At 34.6% G+C, this 17,595-nt stretch overlaps 1 protein-coding gene across 2 annotated transcripts; it reads left to right on the top strand.

Annotated features, from left to right (window-relative positions):
* The first annotated feature begins 4,476 nt into the window (after nucleotides 1–4,476).
* On the top strand, nucleotides 4,477–15,808 carry LOC104895238 (probable metal-nicotianamine transporter YSL6). Of its 2 annotated transcripts, XM_010681690.4 has the most exons (7): nucleotides 4,477–5,121; nucleotides 7,059–7,231; nucleotides 9,540–9,637; nucleotides 10,200–10,337; nucleotides 13,570–13,759; nucleotides 14,389–14,518; nucleotides 14,644–15,808. In XM_010681690.4, the coding sequence occupies exons 1-7, from the start codon at nucleotides 4,773–4,775 to the stop codon at nucleotides 15,582–15,584; spliced, it is 2,019 nt and encodes a 672-aa protein (XP_010679992.2). In that variant the 5' UTR covers nucleotides 4,477–4,772; the 3' UTR covers nucleotides 15,585–15,808. The 2 variants fall into 2 exon arrangements, with proteins under 2 accessions (XP_010679992.2, XP_048502064.1); XM_048646107.2 differs by lacking the exon at nucleotides 7,059–7,231 and having other exon boundaries at nucleotides 4,953–5,121.
* The last annotated feature ends 1,787 nt before the right edge of the window (nucleotides 15,809–17,595 follow it).

Genomic DNA, 17,595 nt, shown 5'->3' with positions numbered 1-17,595 from the left:
CCCTCATTTTATTTCCCGCTTCATTTTTGCATTTCTTAGCTTTGGTTAGATAGGTTAGCTTCTCTAATTGTGATGGTTTCGATGGGGTTTTGTTTTATTAATTTGTACCATTTGAATATCTTTGTTAGCTAATCAATTGCGCTACAGGGGTTAATTGAATTTATTTTGATGAGATGTGTTAGTTCATGAATCAAATCACGGTTGAAACATTGATTGTGGTAAGAAATCCAATCATAGCTTAATGAAAACAGTGGTAAATAATCAAATCAATGAGGTATAGAATGATTGTTCGCTAACTGAATGTTAATTGACGATATTCATTTTTTCTCTTCTTTCTGTTTCCATTGTTTTCCAAGATTTATAATGATATATTTGTGGAGACTAAAACAATGAGTTAATCTCCCATGGAACTTTCTAGAGATGAAGAGAGTTGATTGTCACCAAATTGTCACTTTTAATAGTAAGAGATTTTATGTTGAGAATTAAAGCCGGTTTGATATCTTTTCGCAAATCCCACGCTACAACTTTAAGAATTGAGCAGTTAGCCGATAGAACATTGTCCCATGCGAGACAAAGGTAACCAAAGAGGCTTTACAATTTTCAAGTTTCGATCCATCAAAGTTTAATTTGAACCAATTTTGGATATGAGGGGCCCAGGAGATAGCCTAAGTCTTGGGAGAAGGAAGATTACTCACCGGAGGGGAGGGATGAATACGATCATCATCCTTTTGAGAGTTCATCCAATTCTTAAAGAAGTTAATGATAGAATTTGTCATATTAATAGGCGAGAACTGGTCTTTCTGAAAAGTAACTTTATTTCTTATAAATCAAACGAACCACCACAATATGCTAAACAACACCATATTTATTGAATTAGAATTTTCCTTAGTAGCAGTAAGATTATCAGCCACATCTTCAGACAAAGGAAAAATAAAGAGCATACTCCAATTAACACGAGAATGCAAACATTGAAAAAGTCTAGCGTGAAAGGACAACAGAAGATAAGGTGATTTGAATTCTGAGAGTGATGATTGCAAAGAGGGAGAAGAAAGTATGACTTTTTTTTTTACTTTAGTAGGAGACCATCTTGACAAATCTTTCACATTTTTTATTTTATTTTGGGAGGAACATTTAACTTCCAAATCCATTAATAAGAGATAGCAGGATCGGGGTTCAAAGTAATCCCTTGAGCTAAAAGCACAACTGATTTGATAGAGTAACGAATATCTGGAGTCAAACCTCAAATAAGTTTATCTTCAGACGACGTTGAAGGGAGAAAAATACTAAAGATAGACTACCCAACATTATCAGGGACAAGATAAGGATAAGAACTTTATTCCAATGATGAAATTTGTTAATAACATCGCTAACCTTCAAATTCTCATACCCCATTTTGATCTCACAAATAGATGAAATAGGATACAGAAAAATCCAATTATTATATCCCAAAAGTAAATCTTCGATCCTGAATTAACAATCCAGTGGATTTCTTATACATTAAATTTTTCCACTGCCACAAACAATTACTCGAAGGCGAATAATAAAAAAGTCGAATGTTCTTTAAGATATTTTTTGGAAACCCACTTTAACCCATAAGTTTAGCAATGATTTTCCAAATGAGATTCATCTAAAGAGTTATATTATAAATATGGGCTTTCCTAAGTAAACCCTAAACCACCAAACTTTTTAGATTTACAAATTTTATCCACCCTATTAGATTCGGAGAGGACGAACCTTGATTTTTATTCCAAAAGAAATTCCTATAATCGTGGTTTAGACCAGGATGAATGGAGGAATGGAGCATAAAACTTTGCATTTGAAATTTGCTTTTGTTGAGAGGAATGAGAATTGAACGACTAGCTTGAAATAGGGAGTTCATTTTCCATTTTGACAGTTGATTATGGGAATATTGAAGGACACTACTTTATTGATTCTAGAATCAATAATCGGGTAATCAAAATAATTCCCTAAAGAGAAAAAACCTCCATATATTCTCAGAATGTTCTTAAAAGGATAGGTACAATGTGGAGGAATATTCTTAGAATACTGAAAATCAAATTTGTGAAAATTTACCAATTGTCATAACATGTTCTTAATAATAATACAACTTTGCTCTGAAGCTTTAGCAAATAATATAGTATCATATGCAAATGTCAGAAACAGAATTTTGATCCGTGACGACCAATTTTCACACCCAACAATTTTTCTCCACTTACAGAGTGTGCATTGATTTCTCTAGCTAAGAGTTCAACACACAAAATAAAAAAAATATACGAGGACTAAGAATCCTTTTGACATTTTCCACGAGAAAGGAAAACCAATCACAAGGGATCCTATTAATTAAAACTGAAAAATGCCACCGAAGAAGCACAAACTTTTTTTTATCCAATTAATCCATTTTGGTTAAAACCTAATCCTTTGAAATAAGAATATAATCCCATTCAATCCAATCATAGACCTTCTCCATATCAAGTTTTGAAGCTATCCATCCTTCCTTACTTGATTTATTTCTAAAGGAATCTAACACTTCATGGCCCAAAATAATATTATCTTAGATTAATCTTTCCGAAACAGGATACATAACATTATCTAATACCACTTTTAGGCAGTATGCCAAAATGTTGAGAATAATTTTATAAATAGTTGAACATAATTTTAGGAATTAACTAGTTATTATGCCCGGGATATACCCCCGGTAAGATAAATTCTCATTTATTAATATTACAATTAAAGATGATAATACTAAATGTTAGTTGTTCTAGTGGTTAAGACTTTAGTATGTGTTATTGAGGTCCCGGGATCAAACTCTATACTATGCCATTTCTAATTTTTTTTTATTGTTGTGGATTACATGGAGTAAAACTCTCTTAGGGAGAGCGTCACGTGACACCGATTATTGTTTATGCACGCCTTTTAATATATTAGTATAGATGTCAAAAACGTATGATTAATTTATGATAACATATGTCCGGAATGAAAAAAAAAGCTTTGATGGCTTTACTAATAGAGTTACCTACAAGAGACCAATAATTCTGTAAGAAAAATAGGAAAAACTGTTTAAACTGGCGATTTATCGGGGCTAGATCAAACAAAGCATTCTTTATTTCCTCCCATGAGATGTCCATAGTAAGAAATAGATTTTCAGAATCGGAAAATAATGAGATTAATTAAAGAGAAACGTTACTGAAACTAAATGAGCACTCATGATTTTTAACAAACCATTCTTTATATTGGTACGTAATATGGTTGTTTATCAGGGCTGATTAGTTACTGTACCATTATTACAAGTTTTGAAAAGAATTAATTTGCATTATCTTTTTTTAATAGATGCACATGTATGAAAGAATTTCGAATTTGAATCACCTTTTGCAAAATAAGTTATTTTAGCTTTTTGGAACCAATGATTTTTTTGATACGTAAATAGATTTTTCCATTTATAGTTAGAGATCGTTCTTGCACCATCTGTAAATTAGACATATAGTTTACTATGTACACAAGTGAGACCTCTCTCTTGTTTATAAAGAGAATATCGTACGTGAAGCGAATTAACACTTATTTATTGTAAAATTGAGGTAAATTTTCTTTTTTGATATTAGAATCAAATGATTCATTATTAAACCTAACATTAAATTATGACCATTTATAGTAATAAATTACTGTGAAAGTGCCTCATATAAAACTTGTTCATTACAATGGTAAATCTGAAAATCTGAGTTCTATCTATTAATCTCTGAGATTAACAAAACAAAATATATATCTCAAATTTTCAAGATTTAAGAAATATCAAAGTAAATCAATTTTTTATTTTTAAAAGAAAATTCGCAATTGTACCTTCAAAACTCTAACTTTAAAATTGAATTTAAATATCACGAGAATATTTATAGTACACCTAGGTGTACCATGCTCATGGTACACCTGAGATTATTTTCTCTAAATGAGCAAAATGAGCAAATAAGCAAAATGAACAAATGAGCAAATATTTCTACTCATTTAAAAAAATGAGCAAACACTTTTATTACAAAATGAGCAATGAGTAAATGAGCAAATGAGTAAATGAGCAAATGAGTAAATGAGCAAATGAGCAAAATCCCCATATGAGCAAAATCCCCATATGAGCAAAATGCTCATATGAGCAAATTTGATATCAAATGAGCACATGAAGTTCTAATTTATTTCAAAAATAGCCCTGGATATACCATGCTCATGGTACACTATACCATGAGTGAACTCTAAGTATCACATAAATTATAAGAATATCTCTTCTGTTTTTTTTTTTTTTGAGAGGATAAGAATACCACTCAATTTACAAAATTATTTACATTGGAACAATAAACGAAACATTTCCCTCCAAAAATCTAGATATTTTGTTAGTTGTCTTTTTTTTTTTTTTTTAAGGGAAGATATCTTGTTATAGTTGGTGTAGTAAAATTCAGAGATTTGCTTGTTCATCCCAAAAAAAAAAAAAAAATAAAAATAAAATCAGAGATTGCTTGTTTTTTTCGGCCACCCCTCTCACTATCCTGTAAAAATCCAAAACTCTAAAAATCCACAATTGGCGTGACGTAAACTCTTTTCTTGGAACTCTCAATTTCAACTTCAATCCTTTATTCCTCATTTCATTTGTATGAAAAACATCAACTTATACTCAGAAATACTAATATTTTACTCAACCTTATAATAGAAGTATATTGATTGTCTGTCATATGATATCTTCTTCTTCTTAGTTCATTTCCTCAAGAACCCAGATCAATAATAGGAGAAGAGAGAGAAAAATGGGGTCAGAGTTGGAAGTATCAGAGCCATTGATTGAAGAATCAGAGAAAATAATTAAGGAAGAAGAAGATGAGATTATTCCAGAATGGGAAGATCAAATAACATTGAGAGGTTTAGGTGTTAGTGCTTTATTGGGTACATTATTTTGCATAATTACCCACAAACTTAATTTGACCGTTGGAATAATCCCATCTTTAAATGTTGCTGCTGGATTATTGGGTTTCTTCTTTGTGAAATCTTGGACAAGTTTGCTTTCTAAATTAGGGTTTTCAGTTAAGCCTTTTACTCGCCAGGAGAATACTGTTATTCAAACTTGTGTTGTTGCTTGTTATGGCCTTGCTTTTAGTGGTAAATTTCCTTCCTTTTTTTCTGTTTTTTTAATGCTTTTTGTTCTTGATTTGATGGGTTTTGTTGCTACTTAGTTTTTATAATGGATTAGTTTAGTTGCTTGATTCTGTTGTATGCATTTCTTACTTTAAGCTTTATTTTTTTTGTATTTTTTAATGCAAGATAATGATGGGTAATTGTATTTCTTGGGTAAGATAATGATGGGTAATTGGGTAATGGGTATGAGGGCATAAAGTTGGGATCTTTTGATTAGCCATTGGTGGGATTTTGGTTGTGTTGACTTTTGCAGTATGAGACATGAGCAGAATGAAGGTATCTTTTGTATGTTCTTGACGTTGAAGGTCCTTGTTGTAAGCTTGTTGGAGGTTTGACCAGTTCATTTCTTGAATTTTGAGGATTGGCAACAGTTTTGTAGCTTTTTTTAAATGAAGCTGCAGTTTCTGAGTGTCTGTTTTGGATGAATAGCATTGGAAACACTTCGCTTTTGTAGATTGCGAAATATTGTTTGGGATGGATTGGGAGGGTCTTTCGGGTGGAATTTCATATTTCATGATTTATTTTCCCTTGCTTGTTTGCTGCTTTCTATGTGAAGAAAAAGTAGCGGTGCAAATCGATATTTATCCAGTCTATACTGGTTTACATACTGAATGTATTCTGATTTTGACTTGTAATTTGCGAAACGCTACTGCCCTATTGCTCATTCTTACATTAATACATGCCTTGTCTGCACCCGACCCCATTAAAACCACATTCTTCATCTTGATCTAGCTCAGCATCTCAATATTCCTCTCAATGAACATCTCTGTGATCCCACCTGTGGCCATCAATCGCTCCTTCCCCTTTGATCCCCTTGGCTCTTGTAATCTAATTATTCGCGAACATGCTATACCACTTGCTTAGCTGACAGTTTTACAGAATAATTCTTGACTATTGTTCCTTCTAGTTGACCATAATGTTATGACTTATGAGGCATGAACAGTGAATCAAGTGATAATTATGGTTCTGAGGTAGATCTTAGGAGGCAGAAAGACTTTGTCACAAAGGAATTTAGGGGACTTACAGAAGTGATAACATGCTAAGTTGTAGTGTGGAATTTCAGATGACTATCTTGTATCTTGTCATAGTGGTGGTTGTACCTACCTGCCTGGTGTTGATGCAGTCTGAGACAGTGGTGTTCCATGTTGAGTTTAGCATTTTAGCTAATGGGTCGTTGAGGGAAAGGCTAGTCACTTGGAGATTTGGAGTATCCCTTGGAAGAATGGCTCTCAAATCATGGGGCGTTATCGCATACAAATAAAGTTCAACTTAACTTCTGATATAGATGTTAAGAGTGCCCTTGTGGCCACCACATTTTTACTATAATATAAATTTATTCCCCAAATAGAACATGTATTACTTCAAACTGTAAATTAATGGAGGGGAGTATTTGACAATACATAAAAACTTTACTATATTGAAAAATGGTGGAAATTTCTTTGTGATATCATTGAGAAGTAAAGCTGACACTTTGTTATTAAGGATTGTATACTCATTTTTTAGCCCTCTGCACTCTTAGTGTCGGACTTAGTTCATGAGTGAAAATTACAATTGAGTTTGTGGTAGGAATACAAGTGCAGGTCTATTATTTGGCAAATTCCGATCAAACTAACCTGACCACTTGTTCTGACTCTTTCACTTTGCTGTTTGTGGTTGATACTTTGTTTATTTTGAAGGATATGTGCCTTTGCTGCTTGTGCATTATTCTTTGTATGGTGGAGAGATGCTATCTTGCTGTTACACTTGATTTGCATGTGTATTGGCCATTGGGCTCATACTTCTTGATATTCGTACATTGTTTCCTTCAAGATTTCCCATAATTATCGTTTCTCTTTATATCTTGTTTAATAGTACTATATTATGTTTATTTATGAAGTCTATATGAACTTAAATCTTCTCAGGTGGTTTCGGCTCATACTTGATTGCTATGAATGAGAAAACGTACAATCTTATTGGTCCCACTTATCCGGGTAACCGAGCAGAAGATGTGAAAAACCCTGGTTTGTGGTGGATGATGGGTTTCTTGTTTGTAGTTAGCTTCTTGGGACTTTTTAGTCTTGTCCCACTTAGAAAGGTATGTTTGTATACAACTTCATTCTTACATTGGATGTTGACCTTAAATATGGATATAAGAAGTTGAAATAGACGTGAAGTTGTATTTGTTAATGAGATTCTCTCTATGTTTCCCACTGGATTGTGGCTTTATTATACATGCACCTTACTATTAAAAATGCCAATTAGTGAACATCCCATAGGCAAGGCACTCCTTTATCAAGTCTTCTTACTCTTGTGGTATACAAAGTTTTTATAGAAGATCCCCAAATTTTAGTAAATTAGAAACAAAAATGTAGCTTGTATAAAATTCTAAGTCTAGCCACTTGCAGCTCTAAGCTGCTACAGGATTCTTGACTGTGTTGTCACATGAATGCTTAGTCTCAGGATATTACAATGGAAAATAAATAATAAGTTTGAAAAGTGGCTTTAGAGATAGAGAAAGAAAGAAAAAGAATAAAGATTGATAGATTGAAGAGGAAGAGTTGGAGAAGGAAGAATAGAAAACGTTGAACAGTATGGAAAAGGATGACGAGGGGTGATGACGGAAGAGAATATGAAGAGAGTGAAGAAGAGAGAGAGAAATAGAGGGGGGGGGGACGGAGAGAGTGCATGCTTGTGAAGAGAGAGAAATCTTTGTCATACCGATTGTATTTAATTATCGAATTATACAAATTAAAGTCTTTTTAGTTTAGGATTTAAATATAAAGCAATTTTATGCTATTAATGTGGATTTTGGTTGAATCTGAATATTAAAGCCTAAAGTAAGATTTTATTTTTTTATTTCTCTTTGCTTTTAAACTTGAATCATCTTTTTCTCTTGCGTTTCTAGGAAAAGCGGCTAAAGCTTTGTGTCCAATGCCTCGCTGGAGGCGTGGGATTCCTTGCTCCCATCTGAGATTGCTGCACTAATTTTTCAGTTGCGTTTTCCCTAGCGCCTGTGTTTGCCCACTTTTTATAAATAAGCAAATGATTCTGCTCTCACTTGTATGTTGAGTTAAAAATTCTCTTCACTCATAGAGAAGTTTCTTATCATTATTTTAGGATATCCAGCGAATGCCATCTAGCTTAGTTAGTAAAGTCATGGGGAGTGGTAACCAAGACTTGGGATCGAGTACCGTCTACATCAGTGTGCTTAGCCACCTTCTCACTCCCCAAAAAAAGTTTATAGGATATCCGAAAATGTTCCTTTCCCTTAAAATATTATTTTCCTCTTGTATATCCGATCATATCAGCCTGTCTTTCTCCATTATAAGTCATTGAACTTTTTCTTACTCTTTCCTCTTTCCTTTTCAACACTTTTTCTTTCTCTTTTACTCTCTCCCCCCGCTTCCAATATTAAAATTTTACTCTTATTTCAAGTCCAATACTCTGCCAAACCTGTATGTTAAGATCATTAGGGGTCGAAGAGAGTACTGTCTTTATCATACCAAAACCATCAAGTAATTCCCTCTTATGGAGCTTATATGATCTTATCTATAGAGGAGCAGGGAGAATTGGGAGGGGGGGGGGGAAGGTCCAGTTGTATAGCCTCATCCTATGATATATGCTTCACCCACTTAGTAATATGGGTGGAGTCGTGCATCTCAAGGTTTAGCTTGTTCTGGTCAATTACTTGAGGAAATTCTTTTGCTATTAATAATGTCTTTTTAGAAACAAGTGAGCACAATCTCGAATTTTGTTATGAATGTCTCCGTTTCTCTTTGTTTCAAGCTTCTAAATTATTATGGACTTCATCAAGCTAGCTCGTTAAATTGTCTATATTTAATATACATTGCAAAGTAATCCCTAGTCCCTTTAGTTGTCGCTAATGCTTCTGGCACAATCTTTGATGGAAGTGATAAAGCAAAGAGAGAAAGTGGATGGGTGGGCCGTGGGTGCGGGTCCAACTTTGCGAAAATGTAGAGAGAAAAATTATCAAAAGGACTATGTTCCAAATAAATTTGGACATCTTAGAATGAGTTATCCTTTTTTTTTTTTTTTGGGTGTTGTAGGTGCAGAATGTGAACATTTGATTTCCCTTATGCCAAGGGTGAGAGCTTTTGTGGAGGCATTGGGGTGATGTTGTGGTAGTATTAATTCCGTCCTAGAGGTCATGAGTATATAGATTTAAGGAACTTGTAGATTGAAGGTTTTAATGGTTGGTAGTACTTTCTTAGTTACCCATGAATATAGTTGTTTCTGTCTGAATGTCTACCCATCTATGTATTATATTGTTATGGGGTACATTATACTGTTCTATATTTTAGTGACACGGGTACCTCTTTAAGAAGTCTTTGAATTTCGTTCTTGCTATCTAATTTTTTTTTATAATTTATATGATATTCAAGGTTATGGTGATGGATTATAAGCTTACATACCCAAGTGGGACAGCCACAGCTATGCTGATCAACAGTTTTCACACAACTAGCGGAGCTGAGCTTGCTGGGTAAGTGAAAAATGAAAATTGTAGACATTGTTCATGTCAGTGTTGGATGCGAAGCAAATGGATGTAAAAAAAGTTTTAATAAATCTAAAGGTTCATATGTACCAGTCTACCAGGCTAAGTGAAGGTGGACTATCCATGACCTGCTAATATTATGTCTGTGCTCAATCTTTCTTTTACAGTTAATTCTCAGACAAGACTTTAGATTAGTTCAAGCCATGTTTGTTTTGTCAGAAAACAAGTGGTCATCTCTTTCATATGTTTGTTGTTTCTGCTTAAGTAACCACTCTATTGCTTAGTTGAATCCTTATATCCATGTCTGACCGAATAAAATTGTAGATTCTAGACAATTCGGAAGTTCTATAACACAATGAGTGACACAACTAAATGTTGTAGTAAGTACTTACTACTCTTGTAGTACCAACTACTCAAGAACACATAGGAGAAATTGAAATTTGTCATTTGCTAGTATTGTTGTTTGAGCAGGGGCCATTGACTTCTTGCTTTCATATCATTAAGCTTGTATGGTCTTACATTTTTTTTCATATGTATATTCTATTTGCAGGAAGCAAGTGAAGTGCCTTGGGAAGTATTTGAGCTTTAGTTTATTTTGGAGTTGCTTTAAGTGGTTTTTCAGTGGTATTGGTGATTCTTGTGGGTTTGATAACTTCCCCACTCTTGGATTAACACTATTCAAGAACACGTAAGCTTTTCTCACCGCCTGTTTCTTTTTTTTTTTTATTTATTTGCCTGCCTGTAGTTTCATAAGGTTTTTTTAATAATTGATGAAGTTCTTGCTATCAAATTTTCCTAGCTTAACTATTTGGTTAGGTGTGGCCTTGATGTACAATGTACATGAACCTTGCTAAAATTATTATAATGAAAATATCGTAGAAGGATTTTTCTACTCAGTTTAGGATTGTTAATCAGCCACATAAATATATATACAAGTATGGTTTCTGGTCATGTAGGGATATAACTTGTATGCTAGGGAGAAATGTGAATTTATTTAGTGGTAGTATTAAATAGCATCTTTTGAAGTATAAAACCATAGATGTGGTGTTTTGGCTTCATAAAACCTTAAAGTGTACTGAACTTGCAGTCAATTTGAGAACTTACTGTGGTTATCTTTGAAGTTTTATTTGAAGATAAGTATAAATTTCACAGTATATATCTTTTATTTGTCAGTATGATGAATGTGAAATTGTGAACTCTCATGCTGAAAATAATAAGATAATCACATTTGTCTTGTGTAAGAACCTAATTTCATTGGTCTTTAGAACATGTTGATAATAGGGGAAAGGGTATTGGTTAGACCTTCTTCCTACCCAAGGGTTATGCTTAAGTGAAAATGAGAGATCGAAAAAGAATTAGCAAAACCCTTAGCCTTCCCGTTCTCATTTGCCTTTCCAACTCCCACAACAGCCATGGTGACATTCGTTCAATTGTGGACATCTAAACGACAGGAAGTTTTTGATGCACCACTAATGTCAGTTTGTTTAAGGTCCATTTTGATCTTGTAGATCTAGCAGAACCTTCTGCCGCTCCTGTCTGCATTGTCATGCTTGTTCTCTTGTTCTCAACCCACGTCCTCCATCAGCTGCCTTTTGGTGGATGGCAATATTTGGGATATAAATCTTCGCTCTCATTCCCTGCCTCTCCAAAGACTGATGTTGTGATGATTTATGTGATACAACTACTAAAATAGTAGTTTATGGCCACCAGTTATGCAGAGAGTTACATGTTCTTGCCAGGAATCGTCATATTAGGTCATCAGTGGAGGCCAAGGGCATGGTAATGCTTTTGTGCAGGGACTGTGATTACATGAGCCATGTGTGAATTGTGATGGAGAAGGAAAGAGGTGGATTGGAGAATAAATTTTAATTGGTTGGATCTATGATCCAATGATCCAGAGTATTATGTTACGCTCAGCATGTAAAAGCTGTTAGCTGTGAGTCTATGACCATATAGGAACTGCATGGTTGCATCTGGAGCACTTCAAGGGCATTGGAGTATTTCTGCATAGATTTGTAATAGAGTTATTATTACATTTGACATAAGGAGGTTTTGAGATTGGAAGTCCTATTACTCTAAGGCTGTGGGTGCAAGCAGAAGTCTAGTAAACTGAGAAAACTCCTTCCTATACAGTGTCTTTCAAGGTCAATGCAAAGATTTGTTGGTTATTACACTGGAATCCAGAATTAACAATCAGTATTGCATTTAGTATCTTTAAGTTACTACTAAAATTGCATCAAAAACCTAAAGTGGCAAGTTGTATGGATCAAGAGAAAAGTCGTTTACAGTGACACTTGTGAAGGGATGGAGCTCGTCATTAATTCAGTAATCTAATGTCAATCTATTTATGTTGCAATTGTGTATAGTGTATGTTGTGAGTTAGAAGTAACGGGAGAGTATGATAGAAAATTATCATTCTCCTGAATTGATCTCGTGTAAATCTATAAGTAAGGCAATTAATAATCCGTATACAGATGCTAAACGAGTAAACGTGTTCTTTGGCTTGGGACATCTTTTGCTCATCGTGCTGCTGGTTAAAATGACGAGTGTTAGCATATAGAAGAGCAACTGTATGAGATTGAAAGTGAAGTTAGAAATTTCTTTTGGCAATTGACCCTTGAACCTGAAATCTTTTTCGGGTTTCCTTTTGCTTACACTACCTTCTTTGGGTTGAGATTGGCATGTTACTGCAAGGAATCAGAATGGAGTCACCACTGAGCCGTTAATTACCTATGTGAGAAGGGGAAAAGAGGGAAGGGCAGGGCACAACAATTAGCCACCTCACCTACTGTAACGTCACAATTGGTTACGGGCCAGGAGTATTCTACAGGGTAGTGCTGTGATTTACTGTCACCACTGACAGATTGGTTATTGTACATAATATCTGAGGATGAGAGTATAAATAAGAGCTGAGGTGAGAAATGGAAAAATCATCTGAATTTTGTAATAGAGAGCAGAAGAAATTGGAGAGTCCTTGCCGCTCGAAGAGTGAGGGTTGTAATTGGTATTTGCTTCTCTGGTGTTTATCAATACAACTAACTATCCCCCGTTGATCCTATTTGATTTTCTCTGTATTTTTCTTGCTGAATCCTTTGGTTTCTACCAGATACCCATTATTTTGGAGTTTGGACCCACTATGAAAAGTAAACAAGTTTATTATTGACTAACTGGATGTACAAATGTTGATTGGTACAATTGCGAAATAGATGAAGTGGAATATTAGACGTTTCGGTTATTGGTAGTGCTTCACCAGCAAACCAAGACCTCCTTGGATATGATCTAGGATGATATAACTTGCTCCATAATGGAGTCTACAGCAACACCCCCAACATCCATTATCTAGTGGGGTCTTTTTATTCCATGAGAGAAATGAAGTATTCAATGTACATGGGCTTTTTGGGTCCTTGCTATATTGTGTGTGAAATTGTGAAGCTTCAATACTAGAAAGAATCATTGATACTAATGTGTAACTTTCTGCAACATTTTGCAAATTATGGTGTCAATATATATTTCTACCTATATAGTAAGTCTTGTGTAAGTCCATCGTACAATGACGTTAGTGAAAGAGCACCTCACTTTTTGCTATAAAAGGGTGGCATAGTATGTTATAAGAGTCAATTATAAGGTAAAAGGGACCACTTTAATATAGGGGGTCACTTTAAAGGAGTCACTTTCAGGAGAAGTGCGTGTGACCCCCTTAAGGTAGTAGGTGACCCTCATCTTACTATAAATCATGGTAAGACGGTCTTATATATATAAAATGAAGTACTCTACTTATCGACCGCATAAAGGATGTTATAAGCAATTCTTGTACCAATATTTATTGCTAATCTTTTCCATGTGATTAAGCAATTTATGAATTTTATTTTTCTGCATGCTTGTGACATGCTGAGTGAGTCTCTTGTTCTTCATATGTGCAGATTCTACTTTGATTTTAGTCCAACTTATGTGGGTTGTGGACTTATCTGTCCGCACATAGTGAACTGTTCTGTCCTATTTGGTGCAATTATTTCATGGGGTTTTCTGTGGCCCTTCATCTCGAAGCATGCTGGAGATTGGTATCCAGCTGATCTTGGGAGTAACGACTTCAAAGGACTTTATGGATATAAGGTATGACTCAGCTTGGTTAGTAAAAGATCTGGAAAATTTGACAATTACTACCCTGTTTAATAGGTCAAGTTTTGTGATTTATGGTCTTTTTAAGACAGTGAAATTTATATTGCTACCTTTTGCCGGATTTCCATGGATTTTTTTGAGGGGGCAAAACCACAGGATTAACTTCAGAATTTAAAACATACATTATGACGTCATCTTAGAGTAAAAAATTCTACCAAAACTCGGAAAGAGATTGCAATATTAAATGTGAAGTGTTCACTACAGGATTCAATTACAAATTTATTTATGAAGGGGATACAAGTCAAAAAATGACCTATTAAAGAGTTAGTAAATGACAGAAGTGGAAGTAGTGTGATACTAGTAACGATGGACTCGAACAGTATCAGTGTATCACTAATCACTATGGCAACTGTATACATATGAGATATATCCATATTGTTTTTTTTCCTTTTCATTTTCGTGTTTATGGTGTATGCTACATTGCTACTGGCTGCTTTCAATATCGTATTACTTATTGCTCTCTGGCGGTGATATACTTCACTAAATAATTTAATATTCTTCTTGTTGGTTTTTATTCAATTTTTTACCTTCTAGTTAAATTTCATACATTGTGATTTTTCAAGGTCTTCATAGCAATAGCCCTTATTCTCGGTGACGGTCTCTACAATTTGATCAAGATAATTGCTATAACTGTAAAGGAAATTAGCAACAGTAGAAGCAAAGAGAAGCTTCCAATCATGCAAGAGTTGCCTGGTTAGTTGTCTACTCCCACGCATTTTAAGGTTGAATTATGAGCCTGCCATGAGAGGTAGTAGCTGTTTGATAATTCCCCGAGTCATTGTCTAGAGAGCCTCATATTTTGGCCCTTCTTTTTTCAGGTTCAGAGGATTCCAAATTGCTTCTTGAGCAAAAACGGAGGGATGAGATTTTTTTGAGAGATCGGATACCTTCCTGGTTTGCTGGGGCTGGATATGTGGGCCTTGCTGCAATTTCCACTGCAATAGTGCCTATGATATTTCCACCTCTGAAGTGGTATCTAGTTCTCTGCTCGTATGTAGTTGCACCTGCTCTTGCTTTCTGCAACTCTTATGGAACGGGGCTCACTGATTGGAGTCTGGCTTCAACATATGGTAAAATTGGTCTTTTCATGTTTGCTTCAATAGTAGGAACCGATGGTGGGGTTATAGCCGGGTTAGCAGCTTGTGGTGTAATGATGGCAATCGTTTCTACAGCAGCTGATCTTATGCAAGATTTTAAGACTGGATATCTCACCCTTTCGTCTGCTAAATCTATGTTTGTGAGCCAGTTAATTGGAACTGTTATGGGTTGCATACTTGCCCCTCTTACATTTTGGCTATATTGGACTGCTTTTGACATTGGCTCACCGGATGGTCCTTACAAAGCACCTTATGCTGTAATCTTCAGAGAAATGGCAATTTTAGGAGTGGAGGGCTTTTCAGAGCTTCCCAAGCACTGTATGGCTCTTTCTTGTGGGTTCTTTGTCGCTGCACTCGTCATTAACTTGCTGAGAGATGTTACACCAACCAAAGTTTCAAGTTTTATTCCTGTTCCAATGGCAATGGCCGTCCCGTTCTACATCGGAGCATACTTTGCAATCGATATGTTCATTGGAACTGTCATTCTGTTTGTATGGGAGCAGATTAACCGTCAAGATTCTGAGGATTTTGCAGGAGCTGTTGCTTCAGGTCTGATTTGCGGTGATGGAATATGGACGATACCATCAGCCATACTTTCCATTTTCAGGATCAACCCTCCAATCTGCATGTACTTCGGACCGTCTGTTAGCGGTGGAACTTGAGTTTATCTGTACACTACCCCTGTTCTCCGTCCTTTTGGTTCGGACATAAACTCACTAAGTCACTACAGAAGAAGTTGTATTTGTTCTAGCTGTATGTTGTCACATTATTGTCTTTAGCTGTAGTTTTTGCTATGTAAATACATACTGGGATGGATGAAGATACATGAACAAGATCGACAGTGTAATAGTGTCACCCACTTTAATGCAATCATTTCTTCTCATTATACATCAGTCTGATTTTCATCTGAGTTGGATATTTTTTCATTATAGAGTGGTGAGGAAAAAAATTGCTTGGAAATAGAAGTTTTCTGTTTGTAAAAGTCACAGGGATGTAATACGTTTATGTTTTTTGTAAAGGAAACGTTATATTTACCTCTCTTATCCTTACTTTTCTCTTTCTCTTCTTCCATTCTCATTCACATATATTATATTATCCTCTTACTTTTCTTATAAGAAACTAAACTATGAAAACTAATAAACAATTACCTTCATCCAATACATGGTAAATAGACGCGCTCATAAAAGGCTACATGATATCGTAATATAAAAGGCTACATGATTTCGTAATAAACGGAAAGTTTGTTTTCTTGTCAAATCTGATTCATTCTCATCAATCATCATGGTTACAAAAAAGAAGAATTTTATTTAAATAAGTTAACTTTCATGTGATTTTATTTAATTCCTATTATAATTACATCGGATAACTTTCAATTAATGAAACTTATTTTTTCCCTTGAAAAACATCTATACAAATATATTAAAAGGCGTGCGAAAACAAGAAAATGTGCCACGTGGCGCTCTCTTTAGGAAGTTTTAGTTCATGTAATTCATGTACACTAAAAAACTAAGAAATTGCATAGTATAGGATTTGATCTTGAGACCTCAAGCACATAAATTAAAGTTATAACCACTAGGCTAAGTTGTATTTAGTGTTATTATCATAAATTATTATATTAATAAATGAATTTTTTTCTTACCTGAGGCATGGCCTAATAACTAGTTTTAGCCAAAGAGGGTAGAGAATATTATCTTTAATTAGCCTATTTGATATTATGATTAGCATTGATTAGCAAGTTGTATACTATTTCAACTAAAGAGAGAAAGATGATATTCTTTGGAATTGTGTGATGTGTAGGAATGATATTTCAACAACTAGTTTTGAAAAAAGGAGCTTTCTTTTTGCTTCCATGATGGGTAACACTAATACTGTAACACATGTGAGAAGTAATGCAGTCCAAAACGCACAATAACAAACTTCCATTATAATTATTGTTATTGTTATCATCAGCATTCAGTAGGAGTATTATGAGTTGGACTACTACCTAAACACTTGATGAAAATGTTAAAAGCCAAATCACAGGATATGTAAAAGATCTCAGATTGTCCTTTATTTTCCAAAGTTTAAATGATAGCAGTAGCACTTTGTGTAAGTACTTTCTTTTTTCTTGAGGGAGGATGTTTGGTTTTGTATTGTAACACTTGTTTTTCAACTTTTTTGGCAGCTGATAAACTGACTAGTACTACTTTTGATTCACAGCTTTTTCGTGTATTAGCTAGTTATTAGGCCCGGGTAAAAAAAAAATTCATTTATTAATATAATACTTTATGATAATAACACTAAATACAACTTTGTCTAGTGGTTAAAACTTTAGTATATATACTTGAGGTCTCGGGATCAAACCCTATACTACGCAATTTCCCTAATACTCCCAAGGGAGACTGCCAAGTGGCACAATTTCTTGTCTCAATATAAAAATTGACTCTATTTTCATATACTGGCCTGGCTATATATTAGCAAGATTGTTTTTTAATACTTGTGGCCTGTTCTTATAACAAAATGAGGCTCCTATTATAGATAGATGCGTGACTTAAAAAGTTTTGGAAAAGAGGTATTAGTAATAGGAGGGGATGGAGATAAAGACGTATTCATTATAATTGAGAAAAATATTAGATTTTTTTTAAAGTTGGATTTAACCTCAATGTTGTGGCCCTGTGCTGTAAACCTTTATGC

The sequence above is a fragment of the Beta vulgaris genome, chromosome 6 (genome assembly GCF_026745355.1).
Source record: "Beta vulgaris subsp. vulgaris cultivar EL10 chromosome 6, EL10.2, whole genome shotgun sequence".
Taxonomy (NCBI): Eukaryota; Viridiplantae; Streptophyta; class Magnoliopsida; order Caryophyllales; family Amaranthaceae; genus Beta; species Beta vulgaris.
This window is presented reverse-complemented; position numbering and strand designations above follow the sequence as displayed.

Coding starts and splice junctions, on each gene's coding strand:
- LOC104895238 (XM_010681690.4), top strand. CDS start 4,773: ATGGGGTCAGAGTTGGAAGTATCAGAGCCATTGATTGAAGAATCAGAG. Junction 5,122..7,058: donor TTATGGCCTTGCTTTTAGTG/GTAAATTTCCTT, acceptor AAATCTTCTCAG/GTGGTTTCGGCTCATACTTG. Junction 13,760..14,388: donor AAGGACTTTATGGATATAAG/GTATGACTCAGC, acceptor TGATTTTTCAAG/GTCTTCATAGCAATAGCCCT.